The 24,206-nt window shown below is 40.8% G+C and overlaps 1 protein-coding gene across 5 annotated transcripts in view; it reads right to left on the bottom strand.

Annotated features, from left to right (window-relative positions):
* Ncoa7 (nuclear receptor coactivator 7) overlaps window positions 1-24,206 on the bottom strand; it is a 161,418-nt gene that overhangs the window by 47,785 nt on the left and 89,427 nt on the right. For 3 of the 5 annotated variants that reach the window (NM_001432413.1, NM_001432414.1, XM_087580313.1), the window contains 7 exon segments: window positions 6,570-6,738; window positions 7,689-8,698; window positions 10,935-11,119; window positions 12,469-12,594; window positions 13,566-13,679; window positions 16,009-16,116; window positions 18,717-18,796. In NM_001432413.1, coding sequence (NP_001419342.1) covers window positions 6,570-6,738; window positions 7,689-8,698; window positions 10,935-11,119; window positions 12,469-12,594; window positions 13,566-13,679; window positions 16,009-16,116; window positions 18,717-18,796 — 1,792 coding nt within the window. 5 annotated transcript variants of the gene reach the window in all.

The following is a 24,206-nucleotide window of genomic DNA, read 5'->3' as shown; positions in this document are numbered from 1 at the left end:
ATCGCCCACCATAATTAGATGGTGTGTCGGTACTGTGATAAAACACTGACCAAAACCAATATGGGAGCTTATAGATTCACAGTCCATCATTGAGGGAAGCCAGAGTAGGAGCTCAAAGCAAACCCTGGAAGAGGCGAGAACTGAAGCAGAGGCCATGGAAGTCTGCTGACTGGCTTGATCCCCCTGGTTTATACAGACCAGGGCCATCTGCCTAGAGAGCACTGCTGAGGGTGGGCTGGGTCCTCCTAAAGACATTAGAAACTGAGAAAATGGCTTGCAGACATCTGCACAGGCCAATTTGATGGAGTGAGTTCCTCAATTAGAGCCTTGCATCTCAGGTAATTCTGTCAAGGTGACAAACACGAACTAAACAAGTAGTAAAATCCTAGTGTTGATGCCACCACACACTTTGGTTACAACTGAAATAAGACAATTTTGAAGTGACCAGGATATATCTCTCTCTCTCTCTCTCCCCCTCTCTCTCCCTCTTGCCCTCCTTCTCTTTCCTCCCTCTCTCCTCTCCCCCTCCCCTTATCCCCTCTCCCTTTCTCTCTCTCAGATGAAGGTGCAGGCTGCTGAGAAGAGTTTTCCCAGAACTGAACCTTGACTGTTCCAGTACTGACCTTCCTACTAGACAAGAGGTGCAATAATGACGAGACTGCTTACGGGTGTAACTGACCTCTTTGTTGATTAGATTTGAGGCCTGCTCCACAGGAGATAATTCATACCTCACACTGTAAACAAAACAAGGTCAAAGCCCACTGCTAGGGAAGCCATAGGCCCTAGGGGAGAACCTATTGATGCTATATTCCTAAATGGTCATATTGTCAAACTGCCTTCTAAATGTTTATGTTCATGGGCATAGATTTGTGTTATTCACAACGTCGGTTAGAAAAGACTCTGAGTGGGCTGTCAATGGTTAATGTAGAGACTCATTCCTGTTGGGAATTCCGAGAAGAAGCAAGTGTGAGTACTCGGACATAAATGGGATAACTACATCAGCTGTCAACTACCTTCTACCTCTTGGGCTTAGGGACCAGCTCAGAAGAGAGGGTGGAAATAATGGGAGAGCTGGGGATGGGGAGGAGCACTGAGAAACGCTATCTCTGGACAGGATGTGCTGACGGCCACACAGATTCACAGCCCCCTGGGTACCAGCTTACCATCAAGCTAGGAAAAAGTCCCAGCATGGAGGTGGGAAGGGCTCCTGAGGCCTCCTCCTAGCTGAGGAGCTACTGGTAGTTAACAGCTGGTAGGGAAGGGAAAAAAAAATTCACCTTTCTTTGGGGGTGTGAACATTGGAGGTTCCCTCTGCCCTTGTGGGTAAGTCCATACCCGTTCACATATGGGCAGAAATAATTGGACTAAATTGGGTTAAAAATAATTTTAAGACAAGACAGAAGTTTGGAGGAAGATGTGATGGGGGGGGTGGTCCTGGGAAGAGGTAGAAGAAGAGAATAAGGGTAGATATGACCACGATGCATTGCATGTATGCATGAAATTGACAAAGAATAAGAAAATATTTAACTCAATGTTCAATGCCAGCAGGGAGACAAGGAGACACCACCACCGGACCTCTTGCAAAAACAAAACCCACCCAACCAAACAAACAACAAAAACAACAATAGCAGTCTAGAGAGTTGGCCAGATTCAGAAAGTGGTAAAGCTTTCCATTCAAGCTAACGCAGACAAATCTAGAAAGAAAAGCCAGTCTGCAGAGGGCTTTTAAGCAAGAGGTTTCAACTTTAGTCCTGAAGTTTACTATTTAAGGGCTATATAATAAGATCAAAATAGTTATTTAGGTTATGATTGCTTTGAGGTACAGGATGGGCTTTAAAGGGAAGCGCAAAATAGAAAATTGTACTTTAGGTATGAGGTGCTAACATTTAAAGTGAGAGTAATTCACAGTCATGCACCGAAACCTTGTCAGGCTTGCTATGCAAGATGGAAGCCTGCTTAATTTATCAGCAAATTCATCCTAATAACAATCTAATGAGAAAACAGATCGCCACTGGTTTGTAAAAACAACAACAACAAAACCCCAAAACTAACATCAGAAAATGAACATTTTAGGCACATTCTTTATTTTAATGCAATATTCAGATTAGACTGACTCAGTTCAATTACAGAGGCATACCCTAATCCACACCCTTTCTCATTATATTCCTTACAGAATACAACTGACCAGGCAAAAGGCATTTCAACAGTGTCCAGGAAGATGGCACTCAATAGTGTGATGATCTGAATAAAAAGAGCCCACACGGGTGCACATAGGGAGTAGCAATATTAGGATGTGTGGTGTTGTTGGAGGAAGTCTGTCTCAGCTCACTTCCTGCTGCCTACAGATCAAGATGCAGAACTTTAAGCTCCTCCTCCAGCACCATACGTGCCTGCATGTCTCCTGCCAAGGTGATAACGGGCTAAACTTCTAAAACTGTCAGCCAGCCGAATTAAACGTTGTCCTTTATAAGAGTTGTCGTGGTCATGGTGTCTCTTCACAGCAACAAAACCCTAAGACACTAGCCATGAAATGACTTCGTGTGTTAAATATCCTTTCCTCATTTCCACAATTCAACAACATAAATGAACAGTATAGTGAATATAATTTGGACTGCATAATCTGTTGTAAGATGGAGATAAGATTTAAAGTTAAATAGATATGAACAAGGTGTCAAAATTTAGTGCACCCCAGGTCCTTTGCTGGTAAAATGCAGACTGCCTTGTAGAATGGTTGTGTGCGTTAACCACACAAGGCACCATTTAACACATAGTGCCTAACAATGGCCACGGAGAGTAGCTACTGCGTGTCCCCATGTCCATATGCTTTCCTTTACCTTCCCTAATCCAGGTCTAAGTAAATGGATGGTTGAACTGGTGGGGCTAAGAGTGGGCATCCTATTTTAGCTGTTCAAAGGAACATTTTGTAAGAGACATGTCAGCCATAATAATCTGCTACAATTCATATACTGCAATTATATCAAGATACAAACATTTCAGATAAGGAATTCCCAATTTAAATCAGACTACCGACAGAGTGAAGTTATTCACCTCCTTCATGGTTTAACTAGGTCCAAGAGTCAGAACAAAGAGAGCTGGGATCTTGTAGGTGTATAAACTAAAATCTGGAAATTTCACAAATATCCCAAGCACACCCTCGCCATCCTCGGATTACTCAAGAGAAGTAGCTGACTTTGCAAAATGTAATGGAGACAGAGACAGGTTAAAGTTGTTGTGAATCTGCTTGAACCAGTGTTTTCTGACTGAGTATGAAGGAGCTGCCAGTCTTCCTGGAGTCATGGAGATCTTAGATCTATTGAAAACTTCTACCAAAAAATAAAACCATTATGTTTTGGGCAGTTTTAAATTAAAATAATTAAATTCTCCAATTTCTAATGCTTATGATTTAATAAGAGTTGGTACAGAAAACAAAAATAAAATCTCCCAGTCATACAAAAGAAATAACCAGAGATTATGCTGGGAGTTGTGTGACTGTTTTCTTACTTACAAACTATTCCTTTATTGATGGAGTTAAATGAGTCCAAACACACTGCACAGGAACAAGAAGTGGATTTAGGAGGATTAATTTATTAGTAAAAATTACAAAGAAGGGAAAAATCTAATATCTAGTTAAGGAGTACTAGGAACAATAGGAAAGTACAGTAATGTATATACTAGATATGTTATGTCAACCTCATGTATATACTTGATGCCCTACGTCAACCTCAAAATATTTCCCTTTAACCAGGAGCACTGGGGCAGTGGATGAGTCGAAGTGACACATCTTGAAGAATATGATGTCACATCTTAAGACACATGAAAGGACAATGTGATCTAGAAAGGCAGCATCAGTTAGTGTGACTCAACACTACAGTTGACACCCCCGCCCTCAATAGACGAATGGATTTACTCAGCAGAGGGCTGGTGAAGGAATCCGGAGGATACCAGCGGAATGAGAAGGCACTTCATGGCACTCCTTAGTGCCTCATGAAGTTCTTCAGATGAGCTTAAGTTCGATAATTCTATAAATTGTCATTAAAATAAATTTACTTTTCATACTATGCCCTAGGAAGTCTTGGTGAGACATAACTATAGGGCCACTCCATCTGTTCTCTCTTAGTTTAAAATGTGAATTTATTTAGGGCCCGTTACGCATTGAAATACAAAAGGGAATGATTATGAGAAAATTCCCCAATATTTATCACAAAAGCTTTCATAATTAACAAATGCAACATGTCCCCAAGACAATATTTGGTTAATTAATAATGAATTCAAGAAACAAAACTATTTGCTACTCAAAGACAAGTAAACCAAATCAATATACAGTGTGATGAAATTCAACAAATGGACCTACATTAAGAAGCTTGCAAAACCACTTGTGGAAGAGGTCCAAGAAAAGTACTGTTCTCAGCATTAAAACTGTATCCAAGTTAATGAATGACAGAAAAAATAATTACATGTGGGATTGCTAAATTATTCTATAAGAGCCCATGGTATATGCAGTTCCATTCTGAAAGAAACTCAATTTCCAAATACTATAATACATTTTTTTTCTTAGAAAAAGAAAACTCTGTGTGTGTGTGTGTGTGTGTCTGTGTGTGTGTGTGTGTGTGTGTGTGTGTGTGTGTGTAAAATCAACCAATCTCTCAATATGTCTCCTTCTCCTTTCCTCCACCAAATGAAGTCTATACAAGCAACAAATGTGGCCGAAAAATTCAGTGCTATTTCTTCCCTACCTATAAAATCATGAAGGGGCCAAATCTTTTCAGATGCGGATCTATTACAATATTCTACTCCTGGGAGACCAGTTTATTCCAGAGCGTCAGAAGTCAACATTTCTTCTGATACAGCACATTTAAATAATGGTAGGAAATGGACATGCCTGTTCATTCCCCAGAGTCCTACTTCAAAACTTCCATGAGATCCCAGGAGTTGCATGCATGGTTAGAGGGTACATCAGATAAATACAGAACAGACTATGTTTATTGCCCTTATTAATGTAGGTTTGTACCTAAGAGAAAGAGGAGATATTAGCAAATTTATTCATTACAATCCTATTATTTTCACATTAAACTGTAATTTATGAAAATGAGGCGAGTCTCCTGGTGAGAATTACCACCGTAGGCAATAATCATCTGGAGAGTGTGGCCTTCTTTGGTGTCTCACTTGGCTTTGTGAGAACTCATGCTATAGAAGGTTGATGAGTTCTATCTACTAATCAAATGCCTGTCCAAACGATGATGACTAGTCAGGAAAAGCTGTGTGGCTTTCAGAGTTAAAATTAAGTCCTTTGCAAGTCTTTATTCTCTCTTAGTGTTTTTATTCCAACACATATATATCAATTTCTAAAAAGCTAATTTTCTTTTAAAACTCCTATTTTATATTCTGTAAACAGATCATTTGTAGTACACTGCTCAAGAAAGCTATGCCACTATTGTTTGTCCCCAAACCAATAAAATCTCTTCTTTGGTAATATGCTTATACAAAACCCTGCCTGCATCCTCATGTTTGATGTAGAACTGATTCGTTAACAACAGGATGTGGCATCAACCTACATGTAGTATGGTGGCATAAGCACAGAAGACTCTTACTTGGCTGTAAGTCAATGCAGGCCTGTGATCTACGGCAACATGGGCGAGTCTAGAGGATTTCATGAAATACACCAGGCAAGGAAAGCCAGCATTCATACTTACCTGTGTGGGCAGGTATGAGCAGAAATGAGACCTTAGAAATGACAAGGTCAGTCAGATAGAAGGAGAACGTTCTGGAGTTCTCTAGTACAGTGAGGCAATGAGAAATTATAACAATATATTCTTTTTTTTTTCTTTTTTCTTTTTTCCGGAGCTGGGGACCGAACCCAGGGCCTTGCGCTCTAGCAAGCGCTCTACCACTGAGCTAAATCCCCAACCCCAACAATATATTCTTTATCTAGAAACTGCCACATGGGGGGTGATTTGTGAACCCTCCCTCCAAAGAGAAATGATAAATGTTTGTGGGGATGGATATGCTAATTATTAGGTTTGATCTTTGTAGACTGTTACACACATGTATAAATATCATATTCATAAATATATACATATATAATTAACACCAGTTTAAAAATAATGATCCCCCAAACAAATAAAAGCATTAAATCTCCTTAAAGCCATGTAGCCCCATTATCTATCCTAGGCACCACGGATCATAGTTCTGTTGCTGCCGAGTCGAACAATCCCTTCAGAAGGCCCCAGAATCTTCAGTTCTCTCCCGTGGATGCACATTGAATATGACCACCAATACTGTCTCTTTACTACACTTCAAGAGCTTGGATGAGCTCCTTTACCCCACCAACGAGCATGTCCAATTTCACATGTTTGAGAGCATTTGCATTTTCCTTCGTTTGAAAATCAACTTTGCAGTTGTATTCAAAATGACCATTTCTAAAAGATAACCGGTATGTACTCTTCAAGAAGCTTTAAAAAAGCTATAATGAAGAAAACACTCTTACTCAAGAATAAAATAAACTATTTAAAGACAAACAATCCCCAGGCAGCTGGAATTGGGGCAATGAGTACTATCTCAGCTCTGCTCACCTCTCCCGGGGAACAGCAAACCAGTATTCAGGCTGCTTTCTCCTCTTGCCGTACTGCTGGACCATGGTGGTGCTGTGACTGGCAAAGGATTTTCTCATTGGCTTTCCCACTTTGATGCACAGAAACATGGGTGGGGTCTTACTCTTTTCTTCTTTTGAGGGAAGTATATCTAAATCACATATGAGAAAGCATTCCTCAACCCAGATAACATCGGTAACAGTTAAAGTTCTCAGCTTATAAAGGGGCTGGCCACACGTGGGAGCAGGATTCAGCTACATAGTATTAGACCTAATGAACCATCAGACTTTCTTTGGCACACGAGGACAACACTCTTGCATATTTCAGGTTAGCTCGTGTCAGATGGCATGCTGCACACTGAAAGTGAGCATAAGTGCCACTGCAGGTCAAACAGTGTAACACTACAGTGCAATTTGGTTTGGAACTGAAATCTCTCAAAAACATTTTTGGCCGGGCATGGTGACATGCACTTTTAATCCTAACCTCTGGGAGGCAGAGGCAGGGGGATTTCTGTGAGTTGTCACCAGTTAGCCTTGGTATATAGAACAAGTTCTACCAAGGATATGTAGTGAGACCTCCTCTCCTCTCCTCTCCTCCCCTCCCCTCCCCTCCCCTCCCCTCCCCTCCCCTCCCCTCCCCTCCCCTCTCTCTTCTCCTCTCCTCTCCTCTCCTCTCCTCTCCTCTCCTCTCCTCTCCTCTCCTCTCCTCTCCTCTCCTCTCTTCTCCCTCCCCTCCTATACCTTCCCCACACACATATATAGTCTCAACTTTTTAAATTTAGGCATGCAAGATAAGAAAAAAGAAAATTATTTGAAAGAGTTAAACACGTCTGAAATAGAAATCTATATTTAGTTCAAGTTCTAAATAGATACTATGTTTTATAAATTTGTTTTCCTCAGTCATTAATGCTCAGTGACAGTCTGCCTCAGTAAATAAAGTGGACCATAACCAAAGACACAGGGATTCCATGTGCATATATGTAGCCATACACGGGAACTCATATACAGACATACATACAGACAGACAGACATACTATACATACACACACATACACCAAACAAACCATCCAACTGAAACCCAGCCAACTAAACAACATCTTACCTTCGATGGGTACCTGAATTCTCTTTAGCAGCCATAACTGGATCTCAGATCTATTATCCATCTGTGCACCCTGACAGAGCTTGTCTAGAGATGATTCCAAAGAATCCAGAGCCTCCTTATTGTTAGTTACAGTTTCCTCTGCACTAGGATGTAGCTTTGGGGGCGGAGTTCCTCCCCCTTTTACACAGAGTGTACCTGGCTCTTTGTGGCTCTCAGGTGGGGAATCACCTGCTTGAGGAAGTGAGCTACTAAGTGTGATGTCTATTCCGTCTGGTTCAATACTTTTGCGTTCACTGAGTTCTGACTTCAGCACATTTTCTGACAGCTGTGAGCCTTCCTTGTTTTTATTCAGGTAGAATTCAATGAGTTTAACTTTATCTAGATCTTCATGTATACTGAGCGTACTTTCCCTCCAGTTTTCTGGGGATCCAGACTGTTTGTCGACTTCTGGCGCTTCATCTTGCTTCTCACCGGTTTCTGAATCTAGGGCCCCCTTCAGTTCAGCATCGCTCTCTGTTCCCGTAACGTCTGGGGCTGACTGCTCCTCCCCTTTCTTTGCAGACATGATTGTTTGTGGCGCATCCTTCTTTTGGTCATAAGGAAGGCATTCTTTCCTGGCATCTCCTTTGTCCATGCCACTCCCAGGTTGAGAGGAAAGTTCTTCCAAGTCAACAAAGTCCTCGTCTCCTAAAAGACGGTTTTCTTTGGCTGTAGGTTCTAAAGCAGCACATACGCTGGAAAGTCCCTTACTGAGCTGAGTCACTGAGGGAAACTCACTGGCTGTTCCCCTGGAATACTCCAGATTCTTTAATTTCCAGGACTCGGAGTCGTCCGGGGGCTCCGTACGTGTGCGCATGCGTTCCGTTGACTCCTCAGGCGAGCCCACTGATTTGACGTCTAAAGCGAGGGTCCTCTCCCCATTCTGCTGCCGTTTTTCCTTGTTGATGGACTTGAACTTACTGAACGGATTGATATCCTTCTCCGAAGCCAGGTCTTCCCATTCTCCAGGCCTGTACAGAGGACAAACATCCCGAGGTAGGTCACTGTAGGGGCAGAAACGGTGGATGCACATGGAATGTTAAAAATAAAAGCAAAAATGAAGTGGAGGAAAGAAACAAAACGACACAAGCAAAACAAACCCAAAACATATCACAACTTAAATTTATGCTAAAAATGATTTCAAAATAAGGAAATTAAACTGACAGGTGGATTGCAAAATGAAATATAACTCAAGCAAAAAGACAGACAAATGAATGGGCCACATGAGTTGTACCTTCCAACGGATCACACAGATGCACTCAGATGTTACCTGAAAGACTCTTCAATACAAAATAAAGTTTCTGACATTTACCAAGGAAAGCACAAAGGAGAGATTTAGCATCAATGACTAAAATTTCTTAAGTCAAACGCTTCCCTTTTTATAAATCTGTATTGTTCCTTGCCTTAAAATTTGATTTCTCTAAAGAATCTTCTACTTACAAAGGAGGTACAAAAGCTAACTTTCATTATTCCTGGAACAGCACTTTACAATTTAAGGTTCATCAAAGAAACTTTTACAGAAAAGTTCCTAACATCCTGCCTATGTTTCTTAAGGCATTTTAAAATTTACAGTAACAACAGTGTAACAACTGATTTATCAACTGACACTTGTTATCCCGAGATATAGTGAGTTCCTGCCCTCTAATAGGAGATGGTGAGAACTCAGATTTGCTAAGTATGTCCTTCCAGGTTCAAAATCAATGTCCAGGACATTATATGTTTTAGTTGGGTTGGTAGTTTGCTAGTTTTTTGTTGTTCTGAGTTTGTGAGTTTGTGAGTTCGTTTTGTAACCCAGACTAGCTTTGAACTCACAGCCCTCCTTCCTGGACCATCCAGGTACAGGCTAGGATTACAGCCTGTACCACTATACTTGGTTAAGGAAAAGCACATTTTAGAATGGCTGGAACATTTTGAGGGCCCTGTCTCTTCACCTAGAATACTAGCAGCATCTCTGCCGAGTTCATAGAGGTGCAAAACTTCTTTCCAAAGTGAATACTTTCAATTTCAGAATTAAGTATGCGTTCTTAAAGGGCTAGATGGTTTTCAAGTAGGACTTTATCTGTTCTAGCTTTAAAAGAAACGATCATGCCAATAAAATACTTAGAATTAGAAACACTTGGCACTTTCCAAGCAGTTTTGAATTTAAACAAAGACTGGAGTTACTTTATGAAATATTTGCGTGGAAAGCTCAGGCCTTTCCCAATAGGAAATGAAACCCCATATAAGCGCTAGGCTCTACTAAATGGCTTAAGAGCTTTAATTCATCCCTTAATTTAATAAGTATTCATAGGGGCCTATGCTAAAATATGGCAGTGGCTGTGCGTTTGCTCTGTAGGAATGTGAATACATGAAGTGGGCTAACCGACCCCAGAAAATGCTGGAGGATGCTTTGATCTCACAGTTAAGTAACAGATCATCCTCTTGTATTGCAACTTGAAATTGCATTTGGCAGACTAAAGACTGAGGTGTCCTGCAGAGAAAAGAACTCTGCTCTTCACATCCTTGAGCAACAAGTCAGTTTGTCCCGCAGACATCCAAGCTCTTTGACTTCTCCGCTCTCATGGAGAAAGGCACCTGCACCCCAGTTAGCCTCCCACCTAAGGTGGCCCACTCCTCCATTCTCCTTCCTTTTCCCTAGTCCGGGCTGCCAGTTGCCCAAGCCAGACTGACTTAAGCATAAGCTGTGTATGCTCACAGCCAAAACCAAGCATTGCTGCCGAAAGGATCCAATGGTAGCAACTGGTTCCTGTTAATTAATTTCTAGATTTAACCAGGCAACTCATAGGGAATCAATAATCCTCACGGTTGTTCCCTTCCTACTTTCTGTGGCAGCTGCACCCCCACCCCAAAATGGTGGCTGGAGTTGTTTAGTCACTCCTTACACCCCTTTCTCCCCCCTCTCATCCATCTCCTCTGTCTCCTGTCCCCTCCCTCCCTGTCCCTCTCCCTCCCTCTCCCTCTTCTGTCTCCCCAGGTAGACTTTAAGTAGATATTTTTTCCTTTACTATTTGGAAAACTTTACTAAGTTTTCTTAATCATTTCTATTTCACATTTTTCAGCTTCACAGCACTAAATCTCTATCTCTTGTTTTCCCTCTAGATAGGCCCTTGCTTCTACAATGCCCAGGCTTCTACAGATACCCTCACTTTGAGATTCCACGTAAAGGTCTCTCTAGCCCCTCGTCCAAAAAGAAGACGTGGCCCTTACGATGGCAGAGCGTCCTTGATCTTCATGTGGGAAATGTCGTTGTACAGGGCAATGGAGACCACCTCTTCCATGGGACAGATGAGGCCATACTCTTCACACCCGTTTTCAATCACCAAGGGGTCGGACTTATGAGGGTCAAACATGATGTTGTTAGGAGTGACAATCATGACACCCCCAACCACACCCTGCAAAGGAAGGAACAGAAGGTATGACTTGGGATAGGAAGTATTCCTCAGGTATCACAGAGCCTTAATAATGGGAGCCACAGTCTCCTGTGTGGCTAGCAAACCTAGCAAACAATGCTGGCGGCTGGGGAGGCCTCAGAGCAGTGACAGCTCCCTGTTGCTCACACAGTGGCAGCTGGATGACTGTGTTGAGATCTTGCCTTGTCCACTTGTACCCCATTTCTCTATCAGAAGGACAACAGACTGTCCCAAGCCCACTGATGACCAACAATGTGATGCTTTACAGTGCACACAGCAAGACATGGCCGTGTTTCCGGTGCGTGGCTCATATGTGCAGTGCTGAAGGAGAATCAGAATCATGCTGCCAATGAACAGTCCCAGTGTTTTTGTCTAACACAATCGCAAGTCTGCAAAATCCAATACAAACAGCGACAGGGAAGACTTGCAGGTCCGATTAGTACAGCTGTGTTGTGGAAATTAGTCACTCGTCTCCAGAGCCTCAAGTCTGGAACTTTCTCAGGCTACACTGAAGTCCCCTGTTGATCAGCAACACAGTATCAATGAGGGACCACAGGGGCCTCCCAGGGGCCAAGCCAATTGACGCCTTAGATGAGTCTTGTAATTATCTCTGGGAATTGTGTGCAGTTTAGGATTATTTTCCCCCAAAAGTTTCTCTGCTGTTTGTAATCTGATACAAATTTCAAATCTAAGCACAAAACATCAATATAGACCTTTCTTCAGAAGGTCACAAGAAGTTGGATTTCTTTTGTAAACATCAATGACCAGAAAAATAAAAGCAAGATGCAGCTGAAGAAACTTTGAATACTAACATTACCAGCATCAACACTAACTTGACAACTTCCATTCCTTAGATTAGAAGTAAAATCATTGCAAGAATCATGTCCTTTAAGTATCGCATCCCACTGTTAAATTTTAGTATCGTTCTTAACTTACAGAGGGGAAAAGTATACAACAAGGATACCCAAGGACCTTCCCTCACATCTCATATCCAGCAAGTGGTAAGAGTTAGAATTTAAATCCTGCAAGGATTTGCTGTTAAACTCAGACCATCTCCCTAAAACTTTACAGGTCAAAAGCTTAAAAAAAAAAAAGAAAAGAAAAGAAAGTCAAATCCAAAATCATAAGACATCAGGTTTCTATTTAACGAATGTATTCATTTTAGTAGGTAAAAGGCCAAGCAACCAGCAAGAAAAGTCAATGAATGTTTGTCAAATTGTGCACTGCGGCTGTGGGTAAAATATTCTAAGGGAGCTTCCTATCCAGCAACGAGCCATCTTGTTTAGTTTCTGCAGGTTCCCTGAGCGGAAAGCAATCACAGTGGCAGATACCTTTCCATCAGTGAAGTAGCGACAGTTCATTTTGAGGAATTTTACAACACCTGGCTCGTCCTCTTCAGAAGTGGATGATAAGACCCTCTCGATGGGTTTTAAGGCCTTTCTTGCTAAGTCTGCATCCTTTGAAAGCAAAAATGTCCAAAATTAAGGGGAAAAAAATCATCTTGCAAAACACATTACACCATAAGTATGCTATCTCCACTTCTCCTTGAACATTCGAAAGGAAAATGACACATATCCTTCAAAAATACCACAAATTATTAATTTTTGTTTTCAAAAGTTTCTCTACTATTTGTAATCTGATACAAATTCTTGACTATAAAAACGGAATGTTAATACCTCTCTTTAGAAGTTCACTAAAAATTGGATTACTTTTGTAAACACCAACAATCAGATAACTAAAATCATTACACAGCTGAAGTAATTTTTAATGCTAACATCACCAGCTTCAACCCAAGCTGAAAACATTTATTCCCTAAATTAGAGGTAAGATTGATAAGTATCCCAATCAAACTAAGATTGAAAAGTATTTGTAAGCCCTTAAAACTGTTTCATTAAATGCTTTTGAAAATATCCAAAATGGAAGAATTCATTGCAGATTAACTGATTCCAATTCCCTGGGGAAAAGCACAATGTACTCACTTAATTGGGGAGCTAGCATCCTGCTTTTGTAAGGGGTCTGAACCTGTGGGTAGTCACCCACTTTGGGAATTGAAGGACCCTTTCACGGGGGTCACATAAGACCATTATGATTCATAACAGTAGCAAAATTACATGTATGAAGTAGCAACAAAAATAATCTCATGGCTGGGGCTCACCACAACACGAGGAGCTCTTTTAAAGGATCACAGCATTGGGAAGGCAGAGAACTGCTGCTTTTGCACACAGCATGCACTTTATCTCTGAGACCTTTGGTAAAAAGGTATGTTGAGATAGGATGCATTCTCTCAACTGACAGCAACTTTCCTGACCTCACCACTTAACAGGCGTTTTCAGATGTGATCTTTTAAGAACACAGAGAACACAGTGTACTGATTTCCACAGCTAATCCTAGGCATGAAGTCCAGCGTGTAAAATGCTTGCATACATACAGGCAGCTTGTCATACTCTGCATCTGATGATGATGGGGACACAGTAGCACCAGGGGTGGATGACGAGAGCCGTAAGGTACTAGAAGGGATGTTGGCATCTGGCACAAACAGAACCTGGGAACAAGAAAGCGTGGCTGAGTGAGGGCCTATGTCAAACAATCCCTGAGCTCATACGTAGAGAACTCACACCTTTGTACATCACACTGCAAAACAGGCTGACTTCTGAACTAGTACTGTGAGACCATATTTCAACATTCTTTCAACCAAACAGCGACACTTGGGCAGGGAATCAAATATAATCTTAAAATAAAAACTTTTGCTGTTATTGACAGAATTTGAGGCCAATCATTTAACAACTGATCACAGATCAACAGTTTTTAACATTTCTACTTTCGGAATTAGCTATTTAACCCTCACTTCAGAGAGCTGGCAAGATGACTCAGTGTTAGAGGTCCAAAGCCGATCACCTAAGAAACCCGAGAAAAAGCCAGATGCAGCAGAAGCACAGGGAAGCTCGCAGACCAGCTAACCTTGAACACACAGCTGAGTACCAGAGACAAGACTGATGCTGCCTCATCCACAGATCAGAACTGCCCCCAAAAGTTTTCCATCACGCTGACTCGTGTGTGCACTTACACACCTACACACACTCAGAGGGTGGGGGACAAATCCGCATTTAAATCCAGAAAAAAAAATGAGTTAAAACCAGAAAATCCATTAAGATAGGGGTGAGAAAAATCTAAGTCAAGGGATTTAAGATGATGAATGACGACTGGATACTACTGAAAATACATGCCACACAATTATTAAACACCTATCGAGAGGTTGACCAAAAGCACCTCTGAGTGACCATAAAGCAACACAAAGAGGAACATCTTTTTATTGTGTATGAGGAAACCAAGCTGTTTCTTGAACGTGTGACTACTCTCCTCCAGAGTCCTGCTGAACCATACAGCCTCCATGATGTGCTTACCACGCTGTCTGTATCAGTTAATGGCAACTGCCAAGGCCTTGAGTTCTATGAGATCCATTCACAAGTGATTCTAGTGGCGTGGTCTTATTACATAATGCCTGAATTTATTTTATGTAGTTAAACTAGAGAAATGGATGTCTCTGAACTCTGGGAAAGCATCAGGCAACACAGTAGGAGACAGCAAGCGATAAAGCTGGGAAGCTGGTTGGGCTTCTTCAGTGGAATTGAATTGGGCCTTGGCCATGGGCTGGGGAGAGGTTTTCCTCCCGTGTTTGTTCCAATACAAAACAAGTGGAGATTTGAGGTATCAATATTCTTTATCATAAAACAAATTGGCTCTTTAGCCTAGAGAAAATTAAGTACATATTGCCAAGGTGTCTTATAAGGAGGAGAAGATTTTTAAGTGAATATTCACAGGAACTTAAAAGAGTGTAAAAGTGCATTCATTGTACATTAAACCCCATTGGGAACACGTAAGAAAGCAGTCTAAGCCAGAGCTTCCTGAGAGGGACTGTAGGTCTCAGCCATTTTTTAATAAAGCTATTCGTTCCTACTATTTGCCTTTTGAAGCAACAAGTCCAGGGTATGATTTTAGTTCATTCGACGAGAAAGTCCCCATCCCCGCCATCATCAAAGCCAGCCTAGTTCCTCTCCACCTCAAGGTGATCAGCAAACCAACCTCAGAAGGATAACTCTTAAATTTTCTGGAGACACAGTGAACCAAACTGGCTCTGATTGATCAGATCCACTAGTGAGATAGAACTGGATATCCAGCGATTCTGTGGACAAGGCTTTACTTGACCTTAGAGATGCACTTTCAATGACTGAGCCATGAACAGATTGTTGAAGGTACTTTTGTAGTAAAAAGTTAAAGAGCAGCTAAACATGGCATCCTGTACTGAGCGCGGAGAGCGTCCCGTGGCAAACTAAAGAGGGAGGAAGACTGCTCATTTGTCAGCTTACGATGCTGACTGAAGTTACTAGAACCCTGAAGTACAATTCAGGTCGGTTTTCTCATGACGACTTTTCTCAATGTCTTTCTTTTACTTCGGAAGGTGGACAATTATGGTACAAATTAAGACATGAAAAAAAAACACCAAATTTATTTCTAAATTAAAATACAATGATAGCCATGCTTTCTAAATTGAACTTATAAATCAGAGTAAAATATTGTAACACAAAATATTGTATTATATTTGACAGGAAAAAAAAGTGTTTATTAATTTAAAACTCTTGATGCCCTTGTAAACACTTCCTAAGTTGAAGACAGTGGTGATAAATGAACGGATCAAAACCCATCTCTGAGTTTTTCATCAGAACTAAGACACCTTTAGAACTCTTGGCTCTGAAGGAGAGGAATGATTTGTCACTGAAGACAATTCTGTGGCACCAATACTAAGTTACTTACTATGGTAACAAAAATACGAAGGCAAAACTTCTAAAGTAATGTTCAACATAAAAAATAATTACCTGGCCTGGAACAATAGTATGTGTGAAGAGTTTATTCAATTCCACTAATCTATTAGGAGTGACATTAAACTTCAGTGCAACAGAGTTGAGGGTGTCCTGGCTTCCGGCCTGCAGGAGTGAAATGAACGAGTGTCAGAGTCCGTGAGGCAAAGCCAAACCAAAACAAACAAACAACAAACAGATACAAAGCATCACCGTGATCATGACAGCAGTGAACGAAACATACCAGCTCTGTCCAAATGTACCATGAAAAGGGGCAGCAATTACATTTCCCTTTTCCTGTCCTTCCTCGTGAGTGACTGTTTTATGGCACTGTTGCATTTTGGTTTTATATTGTGACAAACATGCATTTCAGCCTGAAAACCACTAGGCAGCCCAATTTTGCCTCAAGTTTGCAACAGCCCTTGTGCCTCAGCTGCCCAAGTATTGAGATTTCAGGTGTGATTACTGTGCCTGTCTTATTTATAATACTTAATAAAACTATACACAAAAGCATCTTAGCTGCAGCTCATTTCTGGACTTCCTCATTTTCTGCTGTTACTGAACACTAATGGAGTTCTAACTTTCCTTTGGGAAAACTTAGGTGTATTATTTTATATGAGAAAACTCATCCACCCTAAGGATTTTCAGGCTTTAGCATCACCGTAAAACATAGACTGAGAACCCGCACCCTAGAACCAGTCTGATACTGTTGCTTACTGGCCATATGGCTTTACATGGTCAATCTAAAACAAGGATTTATCAGAAAAACACAGTCACTGAAGAGCAACAACATTTAGCTTCTTCTAAGAAGTCGCTATTTCACAGTGAATCTAAATAGAACTATAATTGCGTGCTCAAATAGTATGCCATCTCCAATACGTGGAACACAGCTGCTGGGCTCTAGGAACTTGGAGTTCAACGACAAAGTCAAGTTCGTGGCACACAGGGTGAGGCTCCAGTAACCAACCCTTGTGCTGCACTATCATCCATAGATTCAAGGGTGTGGAACACATCCTGGAGTGGGCTGAGAATACAACAGACAAGGGGTCTAGTATCTCCCCTGAATGAGAGAATTAAGGCAGAAGATAGACTTTAAACCAAGCATATCAGTGAGCAGTATTGAATGCTATAGTATATTTGTGCACACTGTGAACCGGGAAATTGTGTTATTTACTGGAGAAAACCTATTTCTGGTTGTGGTACGGCTCAGCCCTAGCACACACCCTTTAATCAGAGATTTCTGTTTATTGTAAACAGGATAAAATAAAGTCAACCATAGGTCAAGAGGTGGAGTAAGCGACCAGTTGGCAGGGAGTGAACATTGGACAAAACCATAGAGAGTGAGAAGTCAGGAAGATGGATGGCTCTCCATCCATTCAGAAAATAGTAAGGAGGGACAGTCTGAGGGGTTTTTGAGCATGTGGAAGGAGAGCTTCTTCTGGGGACACTGGCTGAGGAGGAAGGTCAGCTGGGTCTTTCTCTACCCATGAGAGTTAAGCAGGCTTTCACTCTGTCATCAGGCTCCCAATCTTTATTGGTAAAATCAAATGCTTGGATTTTGTTTAAAAAAAAAAAGTAGCAGTTAAAATGACTTATTGATAAATGAGAGAAAAAGAACCTGATCTGGACTTTCTGGATGGTGAGAAGAGGTGGGAGTGGTGATAGAGAACAGCAAAGGCATATCTAAGATGGCCTGGCTTATATAAATACTTGGATCATGAAGCTATTGCTTTTTGGAAAAGGATCAAGCAGAGAGAAGATCTAAGTGCATATGTTAAGCAGCCATAGACTGATGTCCTCAGATCTTAGAGAGGTCTGGGATATCGCCTACGATTGGTAGTCTTGGGCAGTCTGAAGACAATTCATTGTTTGTCTGCTGGAGCAAAGCTGAGTGCAACCTGAACTGAAAATTCCTTCTCTGTTGAGAAAGGTCATCTCGTTAAAGCAGGTTCTAGTAGGGTGCATGAGGTGGATCCCTTCATGGCCTTCCAGATGATCCTAAGCAAGGTCGATGATTAGTAGAGTGACAGACATGGTAGCCAGAGAGAAAACATGGATTGGTCTTATGTACTGTGTATTCAGATGCTGAACTCTATACCCCAAGATTCTGACGGTGGGCATTATATTGACCAATGTGCTGTCAAGAATGATCTCTAATAATCTCTGACTGGTAAATAAAAGGCTAGAGCCTGTGACTGGGAGGGGAGAGAGGAAGGCGGAACTTTAGCTTGATTGAGGGAATCTGAGGAGAGATTACAAGGAGAGAAAAGGAAAAAGGAAAGGAGAGGAAGGAGGTCACCATGAGGTAGGATGAACCATGAGAATGGACGATGAACATGTAGCCACGAAAACCTCACCCTGAGAACTCACATGGGACAAGGCAAGACTCAGTTGGCAAGTAACAGGGCATTTATTTGGTTATAAATAGATTAGTTGAGTGAGAATAGTTCAGAGCCTACCCAGCACAGTGCTAGTAGCTTGTTAATAAAATCTCATGTCTCTATGTTACTCGGGAGTTAAATGGGATAGAATATGTCAGAACTTCCCTTCCCACATAAAATTACTACAACAGAGGGAAAAAGGCATGACCTAAAATGGTTCTTGAGAAACCACATTATGTAATGGGTATTCAAGAAGAGTATAGTGGAGATCCAAAGTAAGTCAACGGAAAAGTGTGCTTACATCACAGCACCGGTGATCACTCCAGCCACCTTGATCATACTTACAGTATATTCCAAGGTACCCTGGGGCTTCTGTACCACCATCTTCTTCTCTTTCTTATCATGACTTTTGCTTTGATTGTCATCTGAAGAAGAAATCATATACACTGATGAATTTTGAGGAATTGAATACAGAACACATCTACATTATATGAAAACCCATCAAATTAATATAAGAAATAATATCAGTAGGAAAATAGACACTACGTGGAAATGGAATGCACTCATCAAGTATACTACCTCTGTGATCACCAGAATAAATGATGATCACCAGATAAATAATAGAAACGAAACAAGGTAAAGTTTCCAGTTGTTAAAATATCACTTTAAACGGGAATATCTAATGGAATGAGGTTGCAGCAAAACCAGTATAATCACTATATAAACTATGCATAATGCTAATAACTTTAGCCTATTAGAAAGTGCTTTCATTTATGTAGCAACAGCTTTAGGATGCTCATTCTCTGATTAAGTTATCCTTCTTTTAAGAAATTAAGAGGACAAACTCAGAAAAGAAATAGTAAACACATATTTCAAAAATACTATTTGTAACATAAACATTGGAGAACCATAATTCCAACAACAGATTAGAGTGGACCATAGCTCTTCTTGTTTTTCAGTTTTGATTTGTTTTATTACCTTGAGATAGGTTCTAGAGAATCGTGTATTAGGACTGAACGTTTTATGTCGCTAAGGATGACTTTGAACTCCTGATCTTCCTATCACCATCTCTGACACCCTGGAGTCACAGGTAAGCACCGCCACATTTATTTTATGCCATGCTGAGGGGTGAACCAGGTTTTAGGCACGGTAGGCAGGTACACTAATAACTAAGTACTTCCCCGATTACTTCTGTTATTATACGTCAAACGATCTGCTACTTCCAGTTTCAAATGATCTCCCTTGTTATAGTTAAATTCAGTGTAATGTACTAATATAAATATAAAAACCATGGAGACATATTCCAACTGATTAAAAAAATAGGAGTAGCAAGAGAAATGTAAGACCGAAAGCAAGAAAAGAGACTCCAACTTTTATCAGGCGAGAAAAAATGCATATCAAAATAGAAAACACCTGACAAGCCGGGGAACTAGATATCTGATCTCAGAAGAAACGTGAACAGCTACCAGAGGTGTAACCTGATTCAGCCACTACAGCGCCAAGCACCTACAGGGTGCATATGTGTGAGCGATTAAACACACAGACGCACAGGGTCTCCTGTGAGGAAAGCACTTTATATATACCACAGCAGTCCTGTGAGGATGTTCATCACTGTATTCTCTGAGGCAAGCATGGATGGAAGGTGAGTACATGTGGTAGCTGTGCTCTGGGATTAGAGGTAGTCATTAGAAATACCAAGCCAGCCTTCCAGTTTCTGCCTGTGCCCTGAGCTGAAACAACTGAGCGCAGAGGTAAGACCAACTCTTCTGCTCTGAGTGATTTACCTGGAGGGCTGAGGACACCCAAACCCAGGAACAGTCTAGGACTGTTTCCTGTTTCTAGTTTCTGCCTGTGCTTGGAGCAGGACTGGTCCAACAGTTCTCTGTGCCCAAATCCCATGGGGGAGAGAGCTGGAATCTCAGAAGTGCAGGAATTCCTGAGAGCTCCGGAAAGACAACTAACTACTTATGCTCACATTCCTGGCCCAAGAGGAACCCACCTAGTGCCCTCTGTGCCTTCTGGGGACAGGAAACTAGGAATACTCAGGGGCAGGACCATTCCAGTTTCTGCCTGTACCCAGAGCTGAAAGCCAGTCACCAGGAGTGCTAACACACCTGAGAGGAGAGGTTAAGACCAACTCTGCTGCTGTGAGCAACCTGCTTGGATCCCTTAGGACACACAAACCCAGGAGCAGTCTGGGACATAACCCGTCTGGTTTCTGCTTGTACCCGGAGCTGAAGCAGTTCCCACAGCTCTCTGTACCCAGATCTTGCTGAAAGAAAACAGGTCTATAGGAGTGCTGACACACAGGAGGCTAAAGCCACTGTTAGAAACAGTAAGACAAGCTAACACCAGAGATAACCTGATGGCGAGAGGCAAGGGCAGGCCCTGAGCAGCAGAAACCAAGGCCACTTAACATCATCAGAGCCCAGTTCTCCCACCAAAGCAAATACTGGATATCCAAACACAACGAGAAAGCAATATTTGAATTTAAAATCACATATCATGATAATGATAGAGGATTTTAAGGACATAAATAAGTCTCTTAAGAAATACAGGACAACACAGGAGAAGCCCTTAAAGAAGAAACACAAAAATTCCTTAAAGAATTATAGGAAAACACACAAAAAACCAAACAAGTGAAGGAATTGAACAAAACCATCCAGGATTTAAAAATGTAAATAGAAACAATAAGGGAATCACAAAGGGAGACAACCCTGGAAATAGAAAACCTAGAAAAGAGATCAGGAGTCATAGAGTCAAGCATCACTAACAGAATACAAGAGATAGAAGAGAGAATCTCAGGGGCAAAAGATATCAGAGAAAACACAGACACAACCATCAAAGATCATGTACAACACAAAAAGCTCCTAACCCAAAACATCCAGGAAATCTAGGACATAATGAGATCAAACCTAAGGAAAATAGGTATAGAAGAAAGTGAAGACCCCCAAATTAAAGGGCCAGTAAATATCTTCAACAAAATTATAGAAGAAAACTTTCCTAACCTAAAGAAAGAGATGCCCATAAACACAAAAGAAACCTATAGAACTTCAAATAGATTGGACCAGAAAAGAAATTCCTCCTGTCATATAATTGTCAAAACACCAAATGAACAAAATGAAGAAAGAATATTAAAAGCAAGAAGGTAAAAAGATCAAGTAAAAAGGCAGACCTATCAGAATTACACCAGACTTCTCACCAGAGACTATGAAAGCCTGAAGATTCTGGGCAGATGTCATACAGACCCTAGAGAACACAAATGCCAGCCCAGGCTACTATATCCAGCAAAACTCTCAATTAACATAGGTGGAGAAACCAAGATATTCCATGACAAAACCAAATTTACACAATAACTTCACACAAATCCAGTTTTACAAAGGATAATAGATGAAAAACTCCAACACAAGGAGGGAAACTACACCACAGAAAAAGCAAGAAAGTAATTTTCTTGTAATGAAACGAAAAGAGAACAAACATAATCCCACCTCTAACAACAAAAATAACAGGAAACAACAGTCACTATTCCTTAATATCTCTTAACATCAATGGACTCAATTCCCCCAATAAAAGGACATAGATTAACAGACTGGATATGTAAAGAGGACCCAGCATTTTGCTACATACAGGAAACACATCTCAGTGACAAAGATAGTCACTACCTCAGTAAAAGGCTAGAAAACAACTTTCTAAGCAAATGGTCTAAAGAAACAAGTTGGAGTAGTCATTCTAATATCAAATAAAATCGACTTTCAATCAAAAGTTATCAAAAAAAGATAAAGAAGGACACTTCATATTCATCAAGGAGAAAATCCACCAGGATAAACTCACAATCCTGAATATCTATGCTCCAAATGCAAGGGCACCTACGTTCATAAAAGAAACTTTACTAAAGCTCAAAGCACACAATGCACCTCACACAATAATAGTGGGAGATTTCAACACCCCACTTTCATCAATGGATAAACCATGAAAACAGAAACTAAACAGAGAAACAGTTAAAGTAACCGAAGTTATGAGCCAAAATGGATTTTAACATATTTATAGAATATTTAATCGTAAAATAAAAGAATACCTTTTTCTCAGTGCCTCATGGTGCCTTTTCTAAAATTGACTATATAATCAGTCATAAAACAGGTCTCAACAGATACAAGAAGATTGAAATAATTCCATAAATCCTTCAATAACAACAAAAATGACAACGCCTACATATACACGGAAGTTGAACAATGCTCTACTCAATGATAACTCGGTCAAGGAAGAAATAAAAATATTAAAGACTTTTTATAATTTAATGACAATGAAGGCACAACATACCCAAACTTATGGGACACAATGAAAGCAATGCTAAGAGAAAAACTCATAGGTCTGAGTGCCTCCAAAAAGAAACTCGAGAGAGCATACATCAGCTGCTTGACAGCACACCTAAAAGCTCTAGAACAAAAAGAAGCAAACATACCCAAGAGGAATAGATGGCAGGAAATAATTAAACTCAGGGCTTAAATCAGCCAAGTAGAAACAAAAAGGACTATACAAAGAATCAACAGAACCAAAAGCTGGTTCTTTGAGAAAATCAACAAGATAGATAAACCCTCAGCTAGACTAACCAAAGGGCACAGAGAATGTATCCAAATTAACAAAATCAGAAATGAAAAGGGAGACATAACAACAGAATCTGAGGAAATTAAAAAAAAAATCATCAGATCCCACACACCTATGGTCACTTGCTCTTTGACAAAGGAGCTAAAACCATCCAGTAGAAAAAAAGATAGCATTTTCAACAAATGGTGCTGGTTCAATTGGAGGTCAGCATGTAGAAGAACGCATATGGATCCATTCTTATCACCCTGTACAGAGCTTAAGTCGAAGTGGATCAAAGACCTCCACATCAAACAAGATACACACAAATTAATAGAAGAAAAACGGGGAAGAGCCTCAAACACATGGGCACTGGGGAAAACTTCTTGAACAGAAAATTGCAAAGTTTCTGTAAGGCAAAGGACACTGTCATTAGGACAAAACAGCAACCAACAGATTGGGAAAAGATCTTTACCAATTCTACATCCGATAGAGGGTTAATATCAAATATATGTAAAGAACTCCAGAAGTTAAACTTCAAAAAGCCAAATAAGCTTATTAAGAAATGGGTTACAGAGCTAAACAAAGAATCCTCAGCTGACGAATATTGAATGGCTTAGAAGTTCCTAAAGAAATGTCCAACATCCTTAGTCATCAGGGAAATGCAAATCAAAACAACTCAGAAATTCCATCTCACTCCAGTCAGAATGACTAAGATCAAAAACTCAGGTGACAGCAGATGCTGGCAAGGATGTGGAGAAAGAGGAACACTTCTCCATTGTTGGTGGTATTGCAGACTGGTACAACCATTCTGGAAATCAGTCTGTTGATTCCTAAGAAAACTAGATATAGTACTACCTGAGGACCCAGCTATACCTCTCTTGGGCATATACCCAAAAGATGCCCCAACAATAAGATAGACACATGCTCCACTATGTTCATAGCAGCCTTATTTATAATAGCCAGAAGCTGGAAAGAACCCAGATGACCTTCAACAGAGGAATGGATAGAGAAAATGTGGTACATCTACACAATGGAGTACTACTCGGCTATCAAAAACAATGACTTCATGAAATTCATAGGCGAATCATGTCATCCCAAGTGAGGTAAGCCAATTGCAAAAACCCACACATGGTATGCACTCCCTGATAAGTGGATATTAGCTCCAAAGCTTGAATCACCCAAGATATAATCCGCAGATCACATGAAGCTCAAGAAGAAGAACGACCAAAGTGTAGATGCTTCAGTCCTTCTTAA

The sequence above is a fragment of the Rattus norvegicus genome, chromosome 1 (assembly GCF_021556685.1).
Source record: "Rattus norvegicus strain SHRSP/BbbUtx chromosome 1, alternate assembly SHRSP_T2T, whole genome shotgun sequence".
Taxonomy (NCBI): Eukaryota; Metazoa; Chordata; class Mammalia; order Rodentia; family Muridae; genus Rattus; species Rattus norvegicus.
This window is presented reverse-complemented; position numbering and strand designations above follow the sequence as displayed.